At 45.3% G+C, this 17,354-nt stretch overlaps 1 protein-coding gene across 2 annotated transcripts; it reads left to right on the forward strand.

The window, feature by feature from the left end:
* On the forward strand, positions 1-16,129 carry TCP11L1 (t-complex 11 like 1). Of its 2 annotated transcripts, none has more exons than XM_072118620.1 (10): positions 1-183; positions 5,273-5,442; positions 6,063-6,195; positions 7,806-7,926; positions 8,931-9,151; positions 12,014-12,150; positions 12,740-12,906; positions 13,166-13,347; positions 14,041-14,213; positions 15,074-16,129. In XM_072118620.1, the coding sequence occupies exons 2-10, from the start codon at positions 5,280-5,282 to the stop codon at positions 15,286-15,288; spliced, it is 1,512 nt and encodes a 503-aa protein (XP_071974721.1). In that variant the 5' UTR covers positions 1-183; positions 5,273-5,279; the 3' UTR covers positions 15,289-16,129. The 2 variants fall into 2 exon arrangements, with proteins under 2 accessions (XP_071974721.1, XP_071974722.1); XM_072118621.1 differs by lacking the exon at positions 1-183 and adding an exon at positions 4,059-4,075.
* Positions 16,130-17,354: the final 1,225 nt, after the last annotated feature.

The following is a 17,354-nucleotide window of genomic DNA, read 5'->3' on the forward strand; positions in this document are numbered from 1 at the left end:
TCGGAGTCTTACGTCATCATTCTCCTGCAAAACTACATTTCCCAGCAGCCCCCGGGAGCGACTTCTGCAGTGACCTGAATGGGCTGCTCTCTAACGACTATGACTTGCATCCTCCAGGCTCCTTGGTGATGGTGTGAGGGGTCAGGCCTGGCTCTCCCACCTGCAGCTGCCTACCCCATAAAGGTAAGCCTGGTCCCCGGCCATTACTGCTGGATCTGTACCTGGGAAAGCTGGGTGACTACTTGTATGGCCTCTATAACATGTGCTGCGTGGTGGTCACACAGCTCTCTGAGGACCCTGAGTGACATCATAATCTAGAGCCACCCCCCAGGGTTACTAATAGCAAGACATGTGACCACTAATTAAAGGGATCCTCTATGATACTTCTATACACAGTCACTGAGGGTCTCCAGGCCTGGACAAGAGAATGGGGGTCCCTTGGGAGCCATGGTCCCTATTAGTCCCATAGACTGTGAATAGGGCTTCATTCAGTGTAGGGAACACAGGACCCCCAGTTCTTGTGATCAAGGGGGTCCCGGCAGTCACTACCACAGCAATCTAGGTGGAACGATGAAATGTAGATTCTCCAGAATTATTATTTTAGGGGGAATAAAAATATGTAGTAAAAATGGAGATGACGAGAGAAGTGATGGGTCTTCTGTAAGGTAGCACCCTGCTATGGAGGCGTCCTATGGTCTGAGGTGCTCACTGATTGGCTGGAGCAGGTCCCTAGACCAGAGGAAGATGAAAAGACTGGAAGTACCGTACTGACGTGGGATCAGGAGCCCCTGCCCCTTAAGGGTTCGCTTGAATCCCAGGAAAACCGTTTAAGGTATATTTTTCCAATATACTTTCTGTATCAATTACACACAGTTTTCTACATCTCTGCTTGCTGTCAGTCTATAAGAAGCTTTATTGTTTACTTCCTGTGGATAAAGTCCGATCCCTGGTCATGTGATGTCACACAGGTGCACGGCTAGTTATATCCCTGGTCATGTGATGTCACAGGTGCACGGCTCGTTATATCCCTGGTCAGGAGATGTCACACAGGTGCACGGCTCGTTATATCCCTGGTCAGGTGATGTCACACAGGTGTGCGACTCGTTATTTTCCTGGTCATGTGATGTCACAGGTGCACGGTTCATTATATCCCTGGTCATGTGATGTCACACAGGTGCACGATTTGTTATAGCCCTAGTCATGTGATGTCACACAGGTGCACGGCTCCTTATATCCCTGGCCATATTGAGGTCGCACAGGTGCACGACTTGTTATATTCCTGGTCATGTGATGTCACGCAGGTGCACGGCTCCTTATATCCCTGGTCATGTGATGTCACGCAGGTGCACAGCTTGTCATGGTAAAAAGCCAGGGATGACCAGGGATATAACGAGTCCTGCACCTGTGTGACATCACATAACCAGGGACATGTGTTTATCCACAGGAAGCTTCCTATAAAATCACAGCCGGCAGAGATCTAGAAAGCAGTGAGGGATTGATACAGAAAATATATTGGAAAATTGTTTAACTTTTCATTACACAAACAATGAGATTTAATTTTGTGAGATGGAACACAACCCCTTTAAAGGGTTTTACATGAATCTGAAAATCCACAAGGGGGGAGATGTATGAGAATAAAATTGTGTGCATAGTCACCCTGCTCTGGCTTTTGGTTCCCGCGTTGCTCTGGGACCTCTGGTTTTCAGCACTGCCTGAGGCTCTGGGTGATCTGAGAGCTTCTTCATCCAATGAGTTGCCTCCTCAAACATGGATGTGACTTCCATTTTCCAGTGGACCTCACTTCCTGGGTTGTCTTCTAGTCTGAGGAGGCCACTCATTGGATGAAACGAGTCCCATGATCCTGCAAAACTTCTGGCTGGGGGCATGGCTGAAAACCAAAAGTACTGGAGCAATTTAGGAATTAAGATCCTAAACCGGATAATTATGCTTACACTTTTCTTCTCATCCCAACCCCGTAGGGGATTTCCAGATTCCTAGGAAAACCATTTTTAAGGCAAGGACTGTTGCCCCAAGACCATCATGTTGCCCTCCAACTTCTTCCCTTGTGTAAGTGACCCTGAGGGCGCGTTCACACGTTGCGTTTTGACCTGCGTTTTCATTGCGTTTGAAACGCATATACAACAGCTGAGGAGAGGTGATTTGCCTAATTACTTCACTGTTAACATTTATGTTTACAAAACGCATTGTAAACGCGATGTTAACACACACGGTAACAAAGTGTTAACACATGTGTTTTGTTAACGCATGCGTTAAAATTGCGTTTACAAGCGTAAACGGTAATGTAATTAGGCAAATTACCTCTCATCAGCTGTTGTATATGCGTTTCAAACGCAATGAAAACGCAACCAAAACGCAACGTGTGACCGCATCCTTAGGGTTACAATGAGAGTCTATTCAATAGTAAATAAGTCACAGATCAGTGCATTTGGTCAAGCGACAGGGGCTATAGATAAAGTCACCCTGTGACTGCAGCCCATGTCATGTATTGCTGCACCCAATCAGACATTGCAGTGTGATACAGTACAGTCATGGTATAAACCTCTTCATACATCAGTTATATCACACAATGACCTCTGATGTTTATCCAGAACATTCTGGGAATAGTCAGATTATTACATGTTTACCCGGTCATGACTCTTCTCTAGTAATCTCTCTGATCATGCTGGCGGAGCTTGTGTTGTATTGTTACATAGAAGTGTTACCTTATGGGAATAGCCCTTTAAGAGTGTTATCCATACTGAATAGGGTCCACATGTCTTACATTGGGGTCCCACCACTGGGACCCTCATAAAACCTTAAGTCCTGTATTGCAACATTACTATGAGATTACTTGAGATGTCCGATCAATGGGCATCGGATCCTTGTTGCCCCAATCACTAGGGTCCAATTTTTTCCATGGGGAGAAAAAAAACCCTTTAAGGCTGGCTTCACATAGTGGCTATACCTCCAAGGTCATTTGACAGTGAGCAGAGAAGAGTCATATTTGAATGAGATGAGTCAAGTTTAGAGACAGTGTCACTTCAGAAACCCCCATTTTCTGTTCTAGAGTACCTATAATCATGGTTCGGGTGTCATATTAAAGAGTTGAATCATTCTAAGACTTGTGGGTCTGTGATCTACAAACCCAGAGGTACAAGCAGTTAAATGAATAGGAGGGAACTGGATCTTACAGCTCACATTTCCAGTAACGCCGGTTCTATAGCTCACAGAACCCCAATTCTGATTAAACAGAAGAGGAGATTCTTATCTTTAATATGACACCAGAACCATGGTTCTCCGCACTATAAAGATGGGGCCGTTTGAAGTGACACTCCCTCTGCAGCCTGTATAAGGGACTCATCTCAGGCAAAATAACTCTTCTCTGCTCATTTTTACATGACTTTGGTGGGGATTTTTATAGGTGAAAGGGTGAAATTTCACAAACTAAAGAATTCTGTCAGATTCTGAGCCCAAACTACCATTTATAATTCAGTGTGTTTTGTTTTTTTGTTTTTTTTTTGTATATAGACTTAGATGTTGCCTGCTGCCAAATTCCACTGTGTGAACACAGCCTTAAAGCAGATTTTTTTTTAATTCTCCCCATGATATAAACTGTTGATTATGGCAACACGGTTCAGGTTTCCACTGTTTCGCCATTTCACACAATCTCATAGGGATGTAATAATACATGGGACTTCCAATCTCGTGAGCAAGCAGGGTCTCTGAAGTAGTCATCTAGGCGGGGGAAGTAACGCGTGCATTTTGAAATGGAGCAGAACAGCTGAGAAGAGGAGATTTTCATGATTACATAGCTGTTAACATTGTGTTTACAAAGCACATGCGATAACACATGTGTTTGTTAACAACACATTAACATATTTGTTAACACTACATTAACACACATGTATTATAAATGCAATGTTGACAGCTATGTAATCGACCAAATCTCCTCTTCTCAGCTGTTCTGATACTTCCGAAAACGTATGTGTTACTGCCGCGTGTGAACGCACCCGAACGGTTTGCTGGCGCACTGGATTTATTTTTGTTTCTATCCTCTCAAAGCTACAGAGAACAGGTAATGGCGTTGGATTATAATTATCCGTATTTCCTAGCCCGCCAGCGCTGTTACAGGAAGCCTGGGATATTATATTATAAAACCACATGCATTGATATGAGGCACTGGCCTCCACAGACTGTCTGGGGCCTGAGCTGAATTTATTATTATGATGATGGGAAGCAAATATGACAGCACCATGTCTGCTCCAAACACTAATAACCATCACAGAGTCAGTAGGCCTCATTTTTCAACACTAGAACACAAACAATGGACTTGTTGCCCATAGCGACCAATCACAGCGTAGCTTTTTTCTCTTCCTGAGTGGTTTATGAAATGAAAGCAGAGCTCTGATTGGTTGAATGTGTGACTGATTATTGCCTTAGATTAAAAAGAAAGGGAAAATGGCACCCATTCAAAAAATAAAAAGATTATAACATTGAAATCTCTAAGAAGACCATCCCTTTAACAAGATATCCCCCTCAATAAAAGGCCCACTGTATATTCGGAGCCCCTCTTTAGTGCACTCTCCTGTACAGCACCTGCCACAGAAACTCCGGCTCACGTGTAACTCCCGGGATTTCATGGAAATTTGGATTCACTCGTTGCCAGCATGAGGCGGTGTAGTTTCTCTTTGTCACATTGCACATTGTTAACCCTCTATCACCACAGAAACTTCATCTTAAAGGGGTTGTCCTACAGACCTCATATTTAAAGGAAATCTACCATCAAAATCCATGATTATAAACCAGGGGCACCTACTTATAGATCCAGGCACCGTGACTGTAGTAATTTTCTTATATTTGTGATCCATGGCCTCCTCCCTTCTATAATCAACTATTAAAATCATGCTAATGAACAAGACAGGATTTGGGGAGTGTTACCAGAGCCCCTTTGTGATCTGTCTTCACAGGCTGTTAAGCTGTGCAAGGAGCACTTCTCCCTCCCTCTGCCTGCTGCAACCTTGCACAGTGAGAGGGGTGGAAGTGCTCATGCACAGTGTAACAGCCTGTGGATCTACAGAACGGAGGGTCTCTGGTAACAACCTCGGGAGCCATTCTTGCTCATTAGAATTTTAAAAGTTGAATTCAGAAGGAAGGAGACCATGGATTACAATTATAAGAAGATTACCTTAGTCACAGAGCAACCTGTGACCTTTATTTAGAAGTTAAGAATATTTCTGTTGTGAAAAGTCCTTATTCTACTACTTTATTCCAGGCTCATCATGCCTTTTGAACCTGATAAATCACAGCCCAAAGAAGAGTCATCATCAGATGAACCGGGCAGAGCTGGCCGCGGGGGCGCTACCGCTGATGTCTCTGAGGAATCGGTGCGGAAGAGGATCCGTCAGAGCACCCCAAGTCCACACAGAGGAATCACCCCACAGGGTGAGAGATAATTTCCTCCTGTCCTCAACCAGCTGTAAAATCAATGGACTTTAGCCGCTGTGTAGCAATGGTTTATGAGTACGACAGGAATTTAGTGGGAGCCTGCAGTAATCCTACACGGCCACTATACAGTAGACGGAGCTGTTTGCTTCAGGCTCCATCTAAACTTTACAGTGATGCATCACTGTCCGCCACTCTGATTGTCAGAGTTGTCACATGCTCATGACTTTTTGTTGCCTGAAAAAACCCTTTAAGGAGGACCTCACCATTCCGTGATCTACTCCGAGCATATAACTTACTAGTATACGTATAATTTATCACTGCTATAGTTTCTTATACAGTTTTAGTTATAAAATAACATCAAAAACTATGAGTAAAAATGTCACGATTTTTGTTCTTGGATGCACTGCCCCCTTATAGCCAGCAGGTATCACCGGTATTTCTTGGCTTTTGAACAGTAAATTTGAATTTTGACTATTTTTAATATTTTTTTAAAATATATTTTGTGGGTGAAGCTGATGACCCTGACATGTGATAACAGGTGTCACTGAATAATCCCTTCTATATTGTATTGTTCTGTATATCAGGCAGATAGCGTGACTTCCTTGTGTGTCTTGCAGCCAGTCCGCCTCGCTTTGTGTCGGTGGAAGAACTGATGGACGCGGCGAAAGGGGTCACCAACATGGCCCTCGCTCACGAAATTGTGGTCAATGGAGGCTTTCAGATCAAACCCATGGAGTTGCCTCAGGGAAGGTAGGATGTGACGCCATTAATCCATGGCGCCAAACACATGAACCCCTTATTACTATCCACAGTATAGGGGACAACTCGCTGATGGGTGCCGGTGCTTGACCTGCCGCTCCAGTCATTTGGGGTGAAATGGACCCACATTTTATTATTTTGACTTTGAGGGGTTATTCCCTAATCTACGGGTAGGGGCTAACTTCTAACCAGACATCCCCTTTAACGTGTGCCACCGTACTGTTCTGTAGCCTGGAGAAAGATAGGACATGTCACTCACCCCCGCCTCCTCCGATGTGTGCCCACCGCGCTACGGTACGGTGGGCACACGTTAATGTGAATGTAGCCTAAGGGGAACCAGTTTCTCATCCAAACACTTCCCTAAAATCTCCTATAAAGTAACAATTTTCTTATCACTCTGCATTGCACCGTCCCTCTGTTATTCCTCGTGGAAATGTATTAATTAATTGTGTTGTCCATTTCCTTTCTTTCAAAGGGGTGTGTCTCTAGTCTGGTACTTTAATTACTGACTGAATAAAAACACATTTTCTCTGGGAATAACTGAGGAACAGAACAACACAGAATAATTGTTATTCATTGGGGCTTCTTGTACCCTACCTACGTTTCGGGAAAGGAGGAAACCCTACTCTCCTGATGTAGGAGGAAACGCTAAGCAGCTGGCAGATCGTCAGGTTTCCTTGTCCCTTGCTCCTGTTAATCCTGTCCTCGTGTCGGTGAGGAGGGTGAATGTTTGGTGCTTGTCCCCCTCATGGTCCTCCCTAATATTCCAGCCACCGGCCCGGATCCACGTGTGCAATAAGGAAACCGAACTGTAGTCCAAATTGTCCCATAAACCGACCCAGCAGGAGGAGACCTCCGCGCATAGGCAGTGCCATTGTCCGCCGCTCATGAAGACGTCTTTGTTCCAACGTGTGCGAGGAAACGTGCTCCTAGAAGGGGAATGTGCTTTACGTAACTGTCATTTAGGACGAGAACTGCCCGGACTTTCCTATAATTAATTTGTCCTTGTTATGTAATTTTTTTAACTATTAAATTTGAGTGTAAACAAGCGACTTCTGCTGCAGATCACTAAAGAATGCTGGGAGTTGTGGTCTAGCACAGATCTTTTCTAGTCTTAAGGCTTGAGTCCTTATAGGAAACCTGTCATCAGCTTTCACCACATTACACTGAAATGTAAAATAAAATGTCCAAAATTACCTCCGTTATGTGAAATTTCTCCAGAAATCTCCCTCAAAGTCTTGTGACAATGAGCAGAGAAGAGTCATATTTTAATAGGATAAGTCAAGTTTAGAGGCTATGTGGGGGGGGGGGGGGGAAGCCATTTCAGAGGATTTTTCTATAGGTCCTAGAAAAATGGTGTCATTTCAAAGATAAGAATTGATTATAGCGGGATATACATGTGCCGGCCACTACACAGAAAATGGAGCTGTTTAAAGGGGTATTCCGCAAAGTTTATCTTTCTGTACAACTACACCCGTAAACGAAACCCAGCAGAAAACCTTTAAATCAGCTATAAAAAGTTAGAAATATTACATAAAATGTTTTCACAATTTTGTTTTTCACTGTGTATTTTATTTTATTTGAATTTTTCTTTTTTGTAGCCTAGAAAGAACGGTTCGGGACATCGTACATAAAGCGTTCTGGGATTCCCTGGAAGCTCAGTTTGGTGAAGAGCCTCCGGTCTATGACCACGCCATTATATTACTGGGAGAAATCAAAGAGGTAATCGTTATGTCGCCAGACTAGATGGTCCTGGGTCATATTTGGTTGAAGATGAGGAGTGTTTTAGCAAGTGGGCTGGGATACTAAAAAAATTATGTAAAAAAAAATCTATTTACTAGAGATGAGCGGCCCTATTCGGTAGCTCCGCCTAACCTAACCAGGACATGTTGCTTAATGGGCTGCAGGGCATCCAATCAGGTAGTTTTACAACCCTAGCAAGTAGACATGGCTGTGATTGGCCTGGTGGACCTGTTCGGAGCGGCCGCACCTAAAGTTGCAGTGCACTTCTCTTATATTTAGCCCTCTCCGGTTCAACGGGTCCCTCATTGCTCCGGTGCTTCAGGTTCCTACCAGTAGTTCCAGGGGTTCATAGGACCCGCTTTATCCATAGGTGGCCTCCTTGGACATGGGATGTTGTTTCCGATTTCTAGGGGACCGGCTACGACCACCGTGGATCTTCTAGTCGCACACAGGACATGAAACTGGAGGATCTAGAGCAGGGAACTTACGTGTTGGCGCAACTGCTGACACAAGTGTGCACGTGTATCGGATGGTCAGGAAGACTGGTTGTTGGTCAGGCAAGGATTTAGCTGACCGCTAGGGATCGTCTCACAAAACCAACCTGTTCACGGGATCGATGGGTCCCCTGTGATTGGAGAGCCAGTGTGTACGCGTGACCGGCTGACAAGACCACCCTTTGTAGTGAACAGATTGGTGATCCAATCACAAGGGGATTTTCGTTCTGCCAATTGCTGAAGGTCCTGTCGGGTCGGTTAAGTTTAGTTACTTTCATAGGACAACCCCTTTAAGTGTCTTAAAATGAGCCATACTGTCTCCCATACACTAACCTGAAAAACATTTAAAGGGTTTGTACCATAAGCAACACTTCTTAGCTATCCATGTGCTTACTTTTGTTGGTGGTCTGACCTCTGGTCTCCTGAGTAGCCCAGGTCATGCAGAATTTTTATCAAGAACTTACCCCAACTTCTTGTTCTTCTTTCAAGGCCCTCATCTCTTTCCTGTTACCCGGTCACACACGGCTGAGGGATCAAATCAACGAAGTCCTAGACCTGGACCTTATCAAGCAGGAAGCGGAGAACAGAGCCTTGGACATCCCAAAACTGGCCAACTTTACCATAGGGATGATGGGGACCTTGTGTGCGCCGGCCCGAGACGAAGAGGTCAAAAAGCTGCGGGATATTAAGGAGCCAGTGCCCTTGTTCAGGTAACACGTCCTTATAAGATGCCCTCATGAGGGTCTGGGGTGCTTCTCATCACATACCTTATAAAAAGAAGTAAAACCCATCAAAAAACTTCCAGGGAATGTAAACGTTGTTGTCAAAAATAGACATCCCCTTTAAGGGGTTTTCTGCACTTAGCTATTATGTTGGTCTTTGATAGTTGATGGGGTGGGATCTCATCTGGCAGTTATATATTCAGAATAAAATCTCCTACAGTTTAAAGGGGTTGGTCATTAATTTAGAAAATTTATCAGGTGAAGGGCAAGACCCTAATCGGGTCCCCCATATTGTTCTTACCTTAGTAAAGTTTCTCTGTAGTCTTTGGCTGCTTCTGGTCACGTAGCCCCTGACAGCATGTACTTCCTGTGACGCCCCATGTCCAGCAGACGGAGAAGGCGGAGCATCCGTTACTGTAAGCACACCCCCTCTGTCACTCAGTGATTGGAGGGGTGTGCCAAGGACATCCACACACCCTCCAACATAGGAGTGGTTATCACAGAGGGGCGTGCTCACAGCAATGGCTGTACTGCCTCCTCCATCCGCTGTAAGCCAGCAGGACACTGGGCGTCACAGGAAGTACCAAGTCCTGTTACTCAGGGGTCATGTGACCTACAGCTCTCGCAGAGTACAGAGAAACTTTACCAGGATAAGTAAAATATGGGGCACCCTATTTAGGGTTGAACTTGATGGACATGTGTCTTTTTTCAACCGTATAAACTATGTACTTTGTAAGGTCTTGTACTTTTGCTGGTAAAGTGGCCAACCCCTTTAAGGCTGGATGATTTATAGATGCATGTCCGGTTTTAAAAGATGCCATTAATGTTGATCAGTAATTGTACATATGGAATACTGATGCAGCTCCTACTCCCCTCTCACAGCAGGAAGTCTAAGCGTGAAAGTTTATACACCTGCATCCATCTCCTCTCTAGTGTCTAGTTACAATATTGCTGCTTTTTTTTTAGACAGATTTCAGAATATTTAAAGAGAGGAGTTGCAGGCGGTGAGATAGGGATTTATAAGATGCTGTTTATAATTTATTAAGGAAAAAAATTGAGTTTTTATGGAAAACCATTCAAATAATCGGTGATCTATAAGTGGAGTAGAAAGTCTTCGTTCTCGTCTCTTACTACATCTCGATGGCTAAGACTTCATTTTTATCAGCCGTAAACAATGAAGTTCCTGGAAGTGGGTTATAACATTGTGCTGAGTGATGGGCGGCCGCTCCCCGGTGCTGGACTTACATCAGAGGGTCCTTGTATCCAGAATCAACACTAGTCTATTAGCGACCTTGGTACTTTCATGGGTAGATGGTGTCACGGCTTGTACTTGGGAGCAGGAATAATTCACAGTAGGTTTGAAATGTCTTTATGCTCTTTGTTCACCAAGTCCTCATTGTCTATATCAAGTACTGTGTAGGAGGTTCCTCTTATGTTCAGATGATCAAATCTTGGAATTTTTCATAATTTTTTTTGCCTATTTATTTATGACATTATCAATGCCTCGTGTTAGTTAAGCTAATGGTGATTCTCAAATCTCATTGCCTCCATGTTAGGGTCATATATAATCTACACGGCGGTGGTATTTTATGTAGAGAAGTTAGAAAAACCACAAGTACAAGATGAAGTAGAAGTCTATTGAGAAGGGAGGGGGAGCGGTGAGTCACAGCAACTAGGTCTCAACTCACTAGCACAGAAGGGACTGCAGTTGTGCAGACAGAGACTGCAGAGGGGGAAAAGCGCAAGACTACAAGACTTATAATGACCAGAAACGGTTATTTCTCATGTACACACACAGTATTTGTGATCTCTGTAGATTTTGTTAGCAGGTTGGGGACACTTTAGTTAAAAGGGTTGGCCACTCTTTTCTATCAGTTGTCCATGTAACTTTACTGCCTTGTGAATAATCCCTGAAGTGATTCAGCAGTCCTGCTACTTATTTTCGTGCTGTGTGCAGACTCTCCATATTTCTTTGTTTACATGTGAGAGCACTGATGAATAGGAGGAGCTGCAGCAGGAGAGTTATGACTCCTCTAGCTCCCTCCCACTCTGCTCTTCCTGTCTGTCAGTAAGGATGGATAGGGAAAAGAGAGACACAACGTGTGACACCATGAGGACAGGCCCTGGTTTATATCACCGCTGGGGTCCAGGTATAAGAAGGCGGTGACTCGTGTTGCGTTGTGACACAGAGGTCCGGTGTTTGGGACCTTGTGTCTTCCCTCGGTGAGTGTGAGTGAGACAAGATTTATTATAGAACGGCTATAATGGAGGCCGATGTACACATCCAGACCTGCTTAATTCTCCGGACAAAACGCTCCGGGATTAAAGGATTTCTACTGTTTAATGTCAAAGCTTTGGCATCGAAATACAGAAGAGTCGCCAGGACCCCAGAATGAACCAATAGGAACAGAGGAAAGTTTCTAGTCATTTGGTGGTTTCCATAGAACATGTCCCGGAGTAGGTTCATATATAATAACTATATATTCTGTTGTCCTAATGTCAGAAGAGCTGGACGGATGACCTCCCTGGAATTACATCCGTCTTGGTATGAAAAATCTGTAAAAACTTTGTGGAAAAGTTCTTTGATTTAGCCAAATTTCCAGGTACAACCTCCTATTATGGTTCTGAGTAATGAAGTAGATGGGTCTGGGTGGTGGTTCAGTCCCGACCTGCTCAGGCCCGTTTCTCCTTTAGAAGTTGGTGACATGTTTGGGAACGTCTTGGTGGACCCGGTGGTCTTCCCCTCCGATACTCTAAGGCTTTGTTCAGATTGTGTGAGAGCTACTAGAAGTTTGTGTACTTTGTGCTCCCATCATTGGGTGTTGGTGACCGGTTCCTCTCGTTGTGCAGGGCCATCTTCAGCGTCTTGGATTTGATGAAATTGGACATGGCCAACTTTGCCATCAGCAGCATCCGGCCACATCTGATGCAGCAGTCCGTGGAGTACGAGAGGAAGAAATTCCAGGACTTTTTTGAAAAGCAGCCGAGTATGAGCACATCTCCTGTCATGTCTTCTATCTGCCGGGGAGTCAGACATTGCTTTATGTGCTGGGTATTATTGGGTTAAAAACTTACATCCTTAGACTTCAGACTGGGCCTCCTAGAATGAGTATCTAGACCCTCCTCCCTCCCTCCCTCCCCAATATCAGGGCCTCTTGGCACAAGTGTCAAGACCTCGCCTCACCCCATACCGGGGCCTCTTGGCACAAGTGTATAGGACCCCCCAAGACCGGGGCCTCTTAGCACGAGTGTCTAGACCCTTCCCCCCCAAGACTGGGTCCTCTTAGCACGAGTGTCTAGACCCTCCTCCCTCCCCAATATCAGGGCCTCTTGGCACAAGTGTCAGGACCTCCCCTCACCCCATACTGGGGCCTCTTGGCACAAGTGTTTAGGACCCCCCAAGACCGAGGCCTCTTAGTATGAGTGTCTAAACCCCCTCCAGCCTGGGGCCCCACACCGCCGGTATCCGCTCTATGTACAGATGGCGTCCACCACTTGAGGAGCAGTGATATATATGGATTTTCTCTTTCCCAGGAGTTTTCATATAACGTCCCTTGTTTTCTTCAATCTCGTCAGACTCTCTAGAGTTCGTCACATGTTGGCTCCAGGAATCGGCTGATGATCTTTTGGCTAAGGACGCAGCGTCGGCGGCTTCTTCCGGTTCTCTGTGTCCCATCTCTGTGCTGAATCACGCCTACATCAGACTCCTCACATGGGACCATGAACGTAAACCCTTCCCAGAGGTAGGAATTACTAATCTGTGCCCGGATATTGCAAGTAGCAAATATTCCTTTACACCCACCCCCCGTCATTCACCAATAACGTAAGGGGCATCTGCATCCTTGAGTGGATGACCAGCACCACCTCATGCCGGCTGCTTATCTCCATTGACAATAAGATGATTGGGCATGATGAAATCCACCTGCCCGATCCTTCCGTCGGCAGGTTTGGATGGTATTTTAGATTTTTGACTACTTTTATCCATTTGTTTGTCTTCTCCAGACTGTGGTGATGGACCAGATCCGCTTTCAGGAGATGAAGCTGGAGGTGACGCAGCTGACGTTACTAGGGACGCTTCTCCTGGTCCTACAGAACTCCACGTCTCCCGGCCTCAGCAGTCACGCTGCCTTCATGGACAGAATGAAGGGTCTCATTAGAGTTTTACTGGAAGGTGTGGGGACCCCGTAAGTAACAGATGATGTAGTAGACCAGGTCCGCACTCTGCATGAGTATTGTTCCCTCTCTGAGGACGCCATTAGGGGCCATATTAAACCTACCCATAAGGCCGTGTCCAAAGACCCCCTTAAAGGATATCTTCCATCAGAATCCATCCTGATAAACCAGGGACATTATTCATAGACCCAGGCACTGTGACTGTGGGAATCTTCTTATATTTGTTATCCATGGCCTCCTTCCTTCTAAAATCAACTTTCGGAAAAATGTGAATAAGCCAGAAGTGCTATGTGGTGCTTTAGCTTCACAGGCTGTTACACTGTCTAGTAATGGTTGTTACACTGTGCAGGAGAGATTTCAGTGCCGAGTGGGTAGACAGTGTAACAGCCTGTGAAGCTACAGCATGGAGGAGCTCTGGTAACACCGCACATAGCACTTCTGGCTCATTAGCTTTTAGATTTTAGAAGGAAGGAGGCCATGGATAACAAATATAAGAAGATGACCACAGTCCCGGTGCCTGGATCTATGAGTAATGTCCCTGGTTTATCATGATGGATTCTGATGGAAGATTTCCTTTAATGGAGAGTTAATTCTAACACTTTGCAGGGGATTATATAACACATCACTATGTCAGGAAATCCATAGTAAGTAGTTAATCATTGATCTCCATATTTGCCCGTTCCTTCCCGCTTCCTGTCATTTAGTTCCGTCAATACGGAGGAGGCTCTGGCCGCGGCCAGCGAGAAGATCTGCCTGGAAGTGAGCGGCTACCTGAGTCAGCACGGGGCCACCCCCTTCACCACAGAGAGAGAGGAATCTCTTAAAGGGCAGATCCGGACCGCGTCATCTCCGTCCAACCAGATTTACCGATTAATAGGTAACTGCGTGTTTGCGTTTATTATTGATCCCCATTTATCACGTTAGCGAGCCTCATGTCCCGATACCCTTCCTGTAGCTATGAGAACACATGTTTGACTAATAAATGCATACAAAGATACATGTGACACTTGTGCTCTCAAGAGGTTGTGCCATTACTAAAAGGGCCCTCTACCCCCTTAAAGGGACTTTGTCATCAGCTATTTTCACAACTCAACTACCAGCCGCCTCCAGTAGGGTGTATAATATCCTTTCTAGCATTCCCTCCCTTAAATCTTGGCCATTTATCTATTACAAAAAAAAAAATCATAATCATATGCAAATGAGCTGAGAAGAGTCACTTTTTACCTGAGGTGAAGTCACTTTTTACCTTAGATGAGGCTCTTGGTGAAGTGTCACTTCTAATGCCACTATCTTGGCCTTTGTAGCTGCTAGAACCTTGTTGCTGGTGTCATTGTATAGATGACAATCTCTTCTTTCAAAATCATCAGGATTGTGATTCTGCCATATAACCAGAGATACGGGCAGTGAAAGACATAGTTGGGAATGTGAGCTGCAGATGAAGAATCATTTTCCCTACCATGACTTTAACTGTCTGTATTATTGGTACTGTAGCTTACCAAATCACAATACTGATGTGTTTTTAATGATTAAATTTTCAGCTTTACAATGGCACAGGAACCATGAGTGTTGCTGCTTAAGATTCCATGATGGGAAGGGGGTAAAATTTGTCAAAAACAATCGCGTGCCTCCATCTGTGCGCGCCTCCATCTATGCGCGCCTCCATCTATGCGCGCCTCCATCTATGCGCGCCTCCCGCCAGTCTCATCTTCAATAACAATCTTTATTAAACTTCTGCAGACTCCAGGATCCAGACCTACCTGCTGAACTACCTATCTGCGGCCAACCAGAGATCTGCCCCGGTGCTCCCCGGGGGTCTAAGCCAAATCCAAAAAGAACTGGAAGAGATGGCTGTCAAGTTTGTACGTCTGGTCAACTACAACAAAATGGTGTTTAGTCCACAATATGACCTCATCCTGAGCAGGATCCTGAATAAACAAGAGGCGCGGCCATGAGTGAGCGATCGGCTTGGTGATCGGGGCGAACCGCCAGGAAGTGGCACCTCTACAGGACTTGGCTTTTATTGTATGGGAAGCAGTGTTCCCGTACAGTCGTCTCTCTCATATTGCGCTGACACTCGTCTATCGCCCTCCAAATGTAAACGTCATATTCTCTACGGCCTAAAAACTTGTGTATGAGGACTTCACCAATGCAGAGGACTCGTATACGGATCAGTACCATCCAACCTCCGGTTCTGTACAGACTCGTTCATGCTTTGTTGTTTCCCATGACTGCTGCCTGCTCCTGGAAGCTTTAACACAATGAATGCTATGCAGGGGTCCGTATAGCGACCCCACAGAAGGGAAGTATTATATATTTCAGGTCATAAAGCTGCTCCGCCCTTCATGTATCAATAGCTCTTGGGATGTAGGACAACTTTGCCTGTTTCTTTTGTTAACTATGTCCAGCAGTTTCTTTGCTATCCTCCTCAGTTTAGGCTGTCCCTGCGGTAGCTGTCCCAGCCAGCTGTGCTGCTTGTCGGTGAGATTGATTTCTAACTCCTGTAAGGGAGGGGATCCTGCTCCATTCTCGCTCTCTGGTGGGATAGGTAGATGATATAATGGTCTCTGTGTGTAGCTAGCAGAAGAGCTGTGCAGATCTGTGGCTGAAGAAGTCTCCTGCAAAAAATAGAAAACAGGAGCTATTGTATAGATCCTTTTCAGTCTGTCCATCCCAGTCTGTGATTCTTAACTTTCTCTGCATGTCATAGACGCCTCTGCTCTCTTGACACTATCTGCACAGCAGGGAAGCTGTTAACACTTAGTACATACACAGCACAGACTAAACATCAGTGGCGTACCGACCGCGGTCGCAGCGGTCGCCATTGAGACCGGGCCCATCGGACGGGGGGGCCCGGGCGACCGTCTCAATGGCGACCGCGGTCGGTACGCCACTGGCAGTCGGGCAGGGGCCTCCGTCCGTCCGGACAGGAAGCTCCTGCCCGTCCCTGTATAGTGCTCGATGCGGCCATATGCGGCCGCTCGAGCACTATAACTGGAGCGATGTGGCCGGAAGACAACACCGGCGCACATCGCTCCATGAACTGGGATGCGCGGCTGCGTGATGACGTCATCACGCGGCCGCGCACCCCTTCCTGCCCGCCCGCGGCAAGAAGATAGAAGACGCGGGACCTGCTGCCAGTGGTGAGTATAGGGGTTTTTTTTAAATGGGGCTTATTGTATAATTAATTAATTGTAATAATTGTGTGTGTGTGTGTGTGTGTGTGTGTGTGTGTGTGTGTGTGTGTGTGTGGGGAATCTAATAATTAATTGTGGGGGGGGGGCAGAATATGTAATAATTAATTGTGGGGGAGGAGAATATGTAATAATTCATTGTGTGTGTGTGGGGGGGGGAGAGATTGTAATAATTAATTGTGTGGGGGGGAGAGATTGTAATAATTAAGTGTGTGTGTGGGGGGAATATGTAATAATTAATTGTGGGGGGTGGCAGAATATGTAATAATTAATTGTGGGGGAGGAGAATATGTAATAATTCATTGTGTGTGTGGGGGGGGGGGAGAGATTGTAATAATTAAGTGTGTGTGTGGGGGGAATATGTAATAATTAATTGTGGGGGGGTAGAATATGTAATAATTAATTGTGGGGGGTAGAATATGTAATAACTCATTATGGGGGGGAGAGTATATTTAATAATTCATTATGGGGGGAGAGAATATTAAATAATTAATTGTGGGGGGGCAGAATATGTAATAATCACTGAAATATCGGTTAGCAGAAAGGGTTTTGAGGGTTTTTTTTAGGTAAAGTTGGGGAGGGGGGGGGGCCCCATTAAGAATTTTGTCCTGGGGCCCAGTGGACTCTAGTTACGCCACTGCTAAACATTTCATGGAACTGTTTCACTGGTGGTTTCTATTACTTATTTCATGCTCCTCCATAGGATGGAAGCTGCCAGACTAGTCACTGCATAAATCCTGTATGTACTCACTAAGCAGAGCTTAGTTGCTTTACTTGCAGAGATCTCAATGAATTAGGTGAATAACTTCTCATTGAAGTTTCTTTAT

Source organism: Engystomops pustulosus, chromosome 7 (assembly GCF_040894005.1).
Source record: "Engystomops pustulosus chromosome 7, aEngPut4.maternal, whole genome shotgun sequence".
Lineage (NCBI taxonomy): Eukaryota > Metazoa > Chordata > Amphibia > Anura > Leptodactylidae > Engystomops > Engystomops pustulosus.

Coding starts and splice junctions, on each gene's coding strand:
- TCP11L1 (XM_072118620.1), top strand. CDS start 5,280: ATGCCTTTTGAACCTGATAAATCACAGCCCAAAGAAGAGTCATCATCA. Junction 12,151..12,739: donor CTTTTTTGAAAAGCAGCCGA/GTATGAGCACAT, acceptor CAATCTCGTCAG/ACTCTCTAGAGTTCGTCACA. Junction 14,214..15,073: donor CCAGATTTACCGATTAATAG/GTAACTGCGTGT, acceptor AAACTTCTGCAG/ACTCCAGGATCCAGACCTAC.